We start from the raw sequence: 9,319 nt of genomic DNA, 5'->3' as shown, positions 1-9,319 counted from the left end.
CGCCCCGATCACACACTTTCTTTCTCTCTCTCTCTTTGGCGCGCGTGCGCTGACAAATTGAAGCCCTAACAAGCGTCTAATTCGTCGATCCAAGCGGTAATAGAAATAAATGAAAAGCCCCTGGCAGCGCCCATCTAGGGCTTCGATACTCGCGACTTGCTGTGCCTTACGAGGGCGACGCACGCGGCTACCCAACCTCGCCCCCTCCCTCCCAACCCTCCCAACCCTCCCTCACTCCCTCGACAACCGTCGCACAGCCCAGCCACCTCTTACTCACCTCATCCCATCGTCACCACCCTCCCCCCGAAATACTCCCGCACTTACTTACGCGTATCCCACCTCACCCCCTTACCTGTACTCGCGACTCCGGCAAATTGATCTTCAAGGCCACTTCCTCGCGCATGAAGATGTCGGGGTACCTCGTCTTGGAGAAGAGACCCTCGAGGACGTCAAGCTGGGCACGGGTGAAGGTCGTCCGCTCACGGCGCTGCTTCCGCGGATTACCTGTACACCCAACATGACATACCACCCGACCAACATCGTCATTCTCTTTCTCTTTCTCCTTCTCTTATTCGCAGTCACCTTACACACACCCGCGCACCCCAACATGCACACAGTCTTGCAACCAGGCAGACAGAGAGCTAGACACACAGACGGATAGACAGATAGACAGACGGGCGAACGGACGGACGGACGGACAGACAGACAGACACGTACGCACGCGCGCACTCGTTCACTCTCTTTATCTTCTTCTCTTTCTCTCCACGGTGCTCGTTAGCCGGATTAGCCAAAACAATCCGCTACTTCGAACAATCCACAACTGTTTTCATCTCAAACTTTCTACTTTGCTTCGTTATACCAACCGTGATCCTTTTCCCGAAAAATAGATCCTAAAAATTTCTTTTGAACTGGGAGCTAACCAAATTTGTACGTGTCTGCACGAAGCTTTTGTCCGGCGCTTTCCCCCCATTGTTTTTCCAAACTTGAAGATTAGGTGCGTGAAATTTAGAATTTGGGAAACAATCATTATGAATACGGGTTACTAAGAATACTCAACTCCAAAGGTTAAAGGCTTGCTAAGTTATTGTTTTAAGATTTTAAAACTGTTCAAACATACTTTTCAACTCCGTTTAACATTTATTATTTGACAAATATATTACCCTTAACTAGATCTTAAAACTCCTTCTTTATTCCAATTTACAAAACCAATCCAAACGTCGTGTATCAATATACTTGTGGAGGAGGAGGAGGAGGAGTACGTGCATGAGTATGTACAGAAACTTCTCGTAGGCGTATTGGGGTGATACAAGCCTATTAATTATGAATTCATGTGTATACAATTAACAATAGCATAGGTAATTGAATATTTTGTATAATTAAAACTCAAGAGCTTGTTAAAATATAAACAATGTAGAAATTATGTGAAACCTGCAATTTTGCTGTTTAAAAAAAAAAAAAGAAGATTTTACCAATGAAAACTATATGATCCGTTTTATGCTAAATAATATAATTAGTATAATATTGAACAATAATAATTTCCAAACTAACCAACTAACTGCTTTACTACATATTCGCTTTAAAGAATGATACTTAAAAAATATATACATATATATATATATATATATATATATATATATGTAATATACAAAATTGAAAATTTAAATAAGATTTAAAATTTATCGCGATATACAATATATTCGTATATAGAAAAAACAAATTTAAACTTTATAATAGCAGATGGTGACTTTGACAACTAGAATTCGTAATCCTCTTCACAATGTAACTCGTAGATTTTGTATACATACGCACTACATATTCTTACGAGTAAACATAATTCTAGGCTCTTAAATTAAAATTGAAATTTATAGTCGTTATTCAAGCTTTATATTTTTAAAAATATATATGATATTAACCAAGCGTATTAATAAAAAGGAATATTTTGATTTTGACCTTATAATTAAATATAAAAATACCGATTAGCTAAAAAATTCACGAACGAATTACAAATAATTATTGATTATATGTTGTACTTTTTTTCAACACAATACAACCTCAAGCTTTTACTGGAAGCACTATTGTTTTTATTGCACTTGTAAAGCTAATTTTCATTAATCAATACTTTAATAAATCCATGTACCCACACTTCACTATACGATTTTCATATATCTCTACCTCTATATATGTGTAACATAAATAGTGCGCGTGTTCGTATATGGATGTATGTAGGTATGCGACTATAAAGTAGAACTATATAAAAGTTAAATATTATACTCCTTCTATATAAAAATGGCATTAATACTTATGAAAATCTTAATAACGCTAATATCGAAGTAACGAGAAACTTGGGCTATTATAAAAATATGCTACACCAAGTAAAAAATATATACTCTTTTCTACATTACATCGGTCTTGTTAATACAAAGCTAAATTCCGATAAATGCCTCGTTTATATTTAAAATACAATTCATGCGATGATTATGAAATTGCAACTCTCCGAGTTGAGAGTCCTTGGATGAAAAAATAAAAATTAAAATTAAAATACAAAAAAAAAAATTCTTTCCAGTACTGGTTTAAAACGAGAGGAAAAAGCTTTTGAACGTGATGTTATTGATTTTATGTATCTATATAATGTACGTGTGAGAACACGTATGCTCGCACGTGTGACTGCATTTAACTTCGTCTCAACATTCGCACACGTATACGTCGCTCTGCACGCGTACTTTGGTGCGAAATAACGGCTTTAACTGTGTAGATGAACACGAATGCGAGCTTTTTTACATAAATAATTTTCCCCATCCAAGCTATTTCTAAATTCTAATTTGCAATTTCACATTTACTTTCAATCATCGGTTTTTCTATTAATCTGATAAATATTATAATTGTGCGCGCGAGCACGTTCTTTTTTAAATCTATCCGATTTTTTTTTAATACATTTTGTATTTTTTTATGGACAAAGTAACCGAATGTAAGCAAAAAATATGTAGTATAATAATGTGCAATGAAAATTAATACTTCAGAACCTTTACAAAGCATTTAATATGCCATACTACCAAAGAACATCCTCTTTACTTATATTAAAGAAAAAAAATAAAAAAAAAAAAAAAAAAAAAAAAAAAAAAAAATTCTTTAAATCCTTAACATTTTTTGAGGTTTTTATGGCATACATTTTCGCATCGTGTTCGGATAATATTTAGACATTTTCATCATTGACAAAATGATTCGTGTCTTGTATAATAGAGATGATATTTTAATGATGTTTTTCTAATTTATTTAAGGAATATTTTAATCTACAACGAATGTTTTAGCATGGTTTTGTTAACAAATTGCATCGATAAAACCAGAAATTTCACTACTTTTTCCTAAAATCATCAGCATTGTTATTCTTTAAAATCCGAATCAAATTATTACACTCGTATGAGCTTAAATAATTTATGAATACGAATCCAGTGATTCCATAATGTATCCCGAGTTACATATGATTAACTTAATTCCAAGTATTGAGATTCCGAAATAAAAATATAATTACAGACGCTTGTAATTAATAAGTTTAACCTTATAATGTAATTTATAAAATCTACTTCATCTAGATAAACTTTAAAATGTATAATATATAATAGATTAATTTCTTTATGTAAATTTGAATTTTTTAAATCTTTCGAACTATGTCCGAAAGGATTTTATGTCGAAATTTATCTCATAAATTAAAAAAACTAAATTCTTGCAATATATCTAGAAATTGAATCAATACGTTGATGGATAGAACAGTTTATTTATATATTACAGAATTACTCTACAAAGTCTAGAAATATTTCTAGCTGTATAAACGATATTTATATCAATAAAAAATAAGCAATTGTATACTTTATTAAGTTTATACTATTATCAAAATGTGGATTATATTTAAGTTTTTAATTCGCCCGTGTGGTTAACATACACAATTGCTCATACATTAACATATCACATTTAACTAAGTTTCAAAAACTATAACCTCCTAATAATAAATATACTTATTATTGTCATACCTGACTTTAGTTATACCAATAGTTTTACAAATTAAAGGCAATTTTGGGATATGTTTTGAGACTTCAAATGTCTGTTGATAAATAGTTTGATTTCAAAAAGCAATAAATTTAATCCATAATCGAACTTAATTGTCATAATTATTAATCAATATTTAATGATCTTTTGACTTAAGTACAGGAATAAGTTCTTTCTTACAACTCTATGGCATTAGGATAATCTTTTATTGTCCATTCTAATTATTATGTTTTCCTTCAGATTGATTTATGGCCTGACAGGTATTGCATGGATTTTAAAATCTTAATTTTTCATTTTTAATATGGAATTTAAATATTAATTAGGACTGCTGACTTAATATATTCACGAAAGACATTTTTAATTGTGTTTCAATGAGATAAAAAAGATTAAGGTAAAAATTTCTGTCAATACATTGAATGATTGACAGAGTTGTTATCGCAATGATTTATGCAATTTATGTAACAGCATTTCATCAATTTTTGCTTATATTTTAATTTATATTTCCTTTAGACCTTTCAATATTCTATTATCCATGAACAAGTTATATCTACAATACAGACATAATTTCGAATGTATAATTGGAAATTGAAACCTCTAAGTGCAAAATGTACATATACTATGAAGGATATAAATGTATGTAATTATTATATTTGGGTGATATTAATTTTTCACTTATGTTTTACGTGTAAATTATGGAAAAATGTAATAATTCCAAATGTTAAATTGTATTTAAAAAATTAATATTCAGTATGTATTCATTATTTATAATTTTCTAAACTAATGTGCGTTTTATAAAAGATGACAATAATATTTTATTAAAATTAGGAAGGAACTATTTTAAAGAAATATACTAATATTTTAATAAAATCAAGTAAGCATTGCATTTAAAATGAAAAATTAATCTAACTTTTAAATAAGAAAATAACAAGTAAAATAATTTTAATAATTTACATGACCTTTTATTGAATTTTATATGCATAATTTTATTGCGTATATAAAGAAACATATTAAAAGTTATTGTGATCTCTATAATAAAACAAACAAATGTCAAACAAACATCGTTAATATGCGTATAAAAATTAACTGTATGGTTATTAACTACTTAAATGTCATTTTCACATTCAAATATTTCAACATCTCCTAATTTTTTGTATATCGTAGTTATTTCTGCGAAATAGCTGCAATAAAACGCGAATGAAATGTCTAAATTTAATAAATAAGTAAATAAGTAGAAAAATAAATAGAGAAAAAATTTGAAAATTTAGTAGCATTCAAATTCTTACCTACAATAGTACAACCTTTGATATCTAAATTGATTATCTTTTCCATAACTTTACAACCATAATAAAGCTTATTTTTATTGATGCAATTATCGCATCGCAATATTAAATTATATATTGTGTTGTAGTGAATGTTTATTAAACTATAACGACCGAATAAATCGAACGTGTAATAAGTATTTAAATGGAAAAAGCACGAAATGTGATCGTGAAATGTAGCCTAATGTTGGCTTACGTAACCCATATTTGACATTAATTAGATTGAAATATTTTATTGATCATCGTGCGAGGAAATTTATAGGATATTTTCTTTAAAATCTTCAAATATTAAGAAAAATAACATTTTGTTGAAAAGAGAGATAAAAGGAATTGATAAGAAACGTACCACGTCAAAAATAATAAAAGTTCAAACAAATTTTAGGTGAAAATCTATAGTACGGTAGTGTTAGCCGTAACTCCGCCACTGTCACCAAGTTTAAAACAAAATGTGCTTTCTTGATTAATATGCCATTTCTTCATCTTCTTTTATTTCTTCTTCTATCTACCTTTTGCCCTTTCTTTTTCTTTTTTCTTTTTCTGTTTGGTTATTATTGTTTTGTTTTGTTTAAGTATGAATTACTATAAAGCGCTAAGCGGTCGAGTTACAAAGTTTTACAGCACTGGTGTCCTATTTCACATATTTTGCTTAAACAGCAATTATCTCACAAGTTAGGGTCCTTCCGAATGATTTACGATATAGGCCATGGACTCTGACTATTAGTTACCAGAAAACAATCTGCGAAGTCTATAAAACAAACCAATTATGCATTTTAATCTTGTTCCCCGTAATATGTTGCAGTTTGATAAAACGAGCCCGTGTGATACAAAAACTAAACAAAACAAAACAAAAAAAAAAACAAAGAAAAAATTTTATACGACGCGACAAATAGCATTCTACCTCATAACGTTATTGGTGAAATTCACCGGCTGCTTAAAACACCATCAACCGTATCGATCGGCACTTACATAAAAATCATCCGCAGAGGGTATTTGAATTGATTTTTACGGGAAATAAAGAAAGCACGGCACTCTTATTAGAATCGCAGAAACACAAGTTGTTCGGCAGCATAGTAACGAAGTATATTGGCCAGGAGCTTAAGTTTCGCGGCGGGAGTGCGGCTTTATATCGAAAGAGCCCGTGGTTGCAGGATAAATAAAAGTCGACCATGAGAGCAATAAAGCTGGCGGGATGCTTCGCGGCTCCCGAAGAAGCGGGGGTCGCCTCCTCTAGTGTACTCTGACGTGTAAACAAAGGCCGAGCGACGTTTCAATAAACGTAGTGGGCGCGCGCGCGCGCGCGAGCAAAAAAAGTGAACAGCCCGTAAGTCCCCGAGTTTCCAACTCACTACTCCCAAACATCGCGAAAGCAATATATCGCGCAAGAGCCTTCGGCATACACACACCGCGGGATAAGAAGAAAAAGAAGAGAGCGTGAGTGCGAGTTTGGCTCTTGGGGTTCGCTGCACTTTCGCCTCGTCTTTGTCTTGCGGCCGGGCGGGGGCATTCATTCGGCAGAGGGTGGATTGCTCGCGGAAGCATGAATTATCGAGTGTCCAACTCAAAAACTGCCGTATGTAGCACTTTCACACACATGCACACGCACACGTACAGGCAAACGCACACGCAACACCCATCTACACACGCACCCACGCATGCACTCACTCTCTCTCTCTCTCTCTCTCTCTCACTCTCTCTCTCTCTCTTTTCTCTCTTTTTCTCTCTCTTTATCTCATGACGCACGCACGCACGCGCGCACGCACGCACGCACACGCGTGCATCCAATCGCGCACCCATTCAACCGTATGTATAAACGAATGTATTGTCACTCACAGTAGTAGGACTCACCGGCGGGCGCGCAGCCGGGATAGCCGATGCTGGAGTGTAGAGCTTCGATGGGAGGCATCCCCAAGGCGCCCACGTAGGGGCCGGTCTTGAGGGGCCCGTAGGGGCCAGCGGCTCCTGGCCCGAAGCCCGCCGGCCCGAAGAGATCCGTGGCCGAGGTGCTGGAGGCCGCGGCCGCGGCCGCTGCCAGACCTCCGAGTTCCGTAGCGGCGGCGGCGCCGCCGCAACCGCCACCGCCGCCGAGGCTGTTGGGCCACATGAACTGGAGCCGGCTCAACCTGGGGGCAGGAGGCGCATCTGAGCTGGACGAACAGGACGAGAAGGAGAACGAGCCGTGTACGAGCGATCTCGCAGTACCGCGTATAACTCACTCTCGGCGAGCGCGATTCTTGCGCGGTGCGGGTCGCACGGGGCAGGGGGCGGAGGCTACTCACCCTGGTTCCTGTGGCGGGAGCCGCCCGGTCGGACGCGCCGTCGAAGGCAGGGCGCGCGCTGCTTAGAAGCTCCCGGCGACGCCGCTCGGTGCTCCAGTCGCTGCTGCTGTTGCTGCTGCTGCTGCTGCCGTGGACGCGAGCTCGTTCCTTGCCGCGCCGCCGCAGCAGACAGCCGAGGGGCGCGCGAGGGGCGCGTTGCCGAGGAGGCGACGCCACGGAGGGCAGGCGCGGGCACGCGAGTGGGGCCGTCGCGGCTGCGAATCCGCGAGCGGAAGCGGGCGGTGCTGGGAGCGGCTCCGTGGTCGGGGATCGGAGTGGGGCGCCAATCGGCGCCGAGCGATGGCTCGCCAAGCGCCGGCCGTGGAGACAAAGGGAGACGCCGCCGGCGGTCGCCACCGCCGTCTGACTCTCGCGACGCTTCCTGTGCCTGTTTTCCTGCTTGCCTGAATGCCTGCCTGACTGTTTGCCCGACTGTTTGCCTGATTGTCCGCCCGTTGGCTTATTTACGTGTCAGCCTGCCATAAGTTGTTGCGTTGTTGGATTGTTGGATTTTTGGGTTGTTGGGTTTGGCGCGTTGGTGTACGGTAGGTAGGTGGGTAGGTGGGTAGGTGGGTAGATGGATAGGTGGGTAGGTAGGTGAGTGGGTAGGAAGGTGGGTAGTTAGGTAGTTAGGTAGTTAGGTAGTTAGGTAGTTAGGTAGGTAGGTAGGTAGGTAGGTAGATAGGTAGGTAGATAGGTAGGTAGATAGGTAGGTAGTTAGGTAGTTAGTTAGGTAGGTAGGTAGGTAGGTAGGTAGGTTGTTTAGGTTGGTTGGTAGGTACGTGGATCGGCGCCGGGGCGACCGCGCGGACGTCTTCGGGGTGACAACGGCGCCCCGCAGCATAGCAATTTAACTTGCTCACGTGCGAGCGGCTAATGCTCTTACGGGATTCCGAAAAGATCAGCCAGCATTACTATGCTATTAGCCAGGCTAAAACCGGCTTGCTTCCGTAAACCCGCTAACGCGCGCCGCGAGTCCAAGCGCGAGCAGCGCTACTTTATTCCCCATTCACATGGACTGGAGGTCGGCAATTGTGACCTGGCTCGTCGTTGATATAATTGGAGCGCCGGGCATCCCGCGGCGGCCACGCGGCATTCACGACTGCGACGACCTCCTTGGCTGTCTCCGGGGCCCTATCCGGTGCACCGATCTCATGGCGAATGCGCCGAGTAATGCGGCCTAGAGAAACGGCCCTATCATCTCGCTACCACGAATTTCATTGTGAGGATGGTCGCCTAGGGCTTATCGCGGGCCCATGCGTCGCGAACGCAGGCAAGGTCCGACCTCGACTCTTTCCGACCGCGGAGCTCGGGCCAACCAAACGCACCTCGTAACGTTCGTGTTTGGAGGATGGCGAGAAGGAGGAGGAGGAGGAGGAGGAGGAGAAGGAAGGCCCTCATCCCGCAGACTGACGTTCTCGCTCCTCTTATTTTGATCGATGCCAGGGATCGCGTCCGCGCCCGCGGCACCGCGCACCCGTGGGGACTCGGGACAATGCCGAGGATAGGATGGGACCGACAAAATATCGGCTTGCCTCCCTTTAGCGAACGCCTTCTCGCGATCCTCCTCGCAATCCTCCTCGCAATCCTACTCGCAATCCTACTCGCAATCCTTCACCAGAGGCTGCTTCTCCCAGGCATCCTCCT

The 9,319-nt window shown here is 39.8% G+C and overlaps 1 protein-coding gene across 1 annotated transcript in view; it reads right to left on the bottom strand.

Moving 5' to 3' along the window:
- otd2 (homeotic protein ocelliless) overlaps nt 1–8,019 on the bottom strand; it is a 17,565-nt gene extending 9,546 nt beyond the window's left edge. The window contains exons 1-3 of the mRNA XM_011496160.1: nt 7,634–8,019; nt 7,188–7,477; nt 353–504 (exon numbers count right to left, since the gene is read on the bottom strand). Of these exons, the coding sequence (XP_011494462.1) occupies nt 353–504; nt 7,188–7,458 (423 nt within the window). The 5' untranslated portion in view covers nt 7,459–7,477; nt 7,634–8,019. The remainder of the gene's footprint in view (nt 1–352; nt 505–7,187; nt 7,478–7,633) is intronic.
- Between the last annotated feature and the right edge of the window lie 1,300 nt (nt 8,020–9,319).

Source organism: Ceratosolen solmsi, unplaced genomic scaffold, assembly GCF_000503995.2.
Source record: "Ceratosolen solmsi marchali unplaced genomic scaffold, CerSol_1.0 scaffold11, whole genome shotgun sequence".
Classification (NCBI taxonomy): Eukaryota; Metazoa; Arthropoda; class Insecta; order Hymenoptera; family Agaonidae; genus Ceratosolen; species Ceratosolen solmsi.
This window is presented reverse-complemented; position numbering and strand designations above follow the sequence as displayed.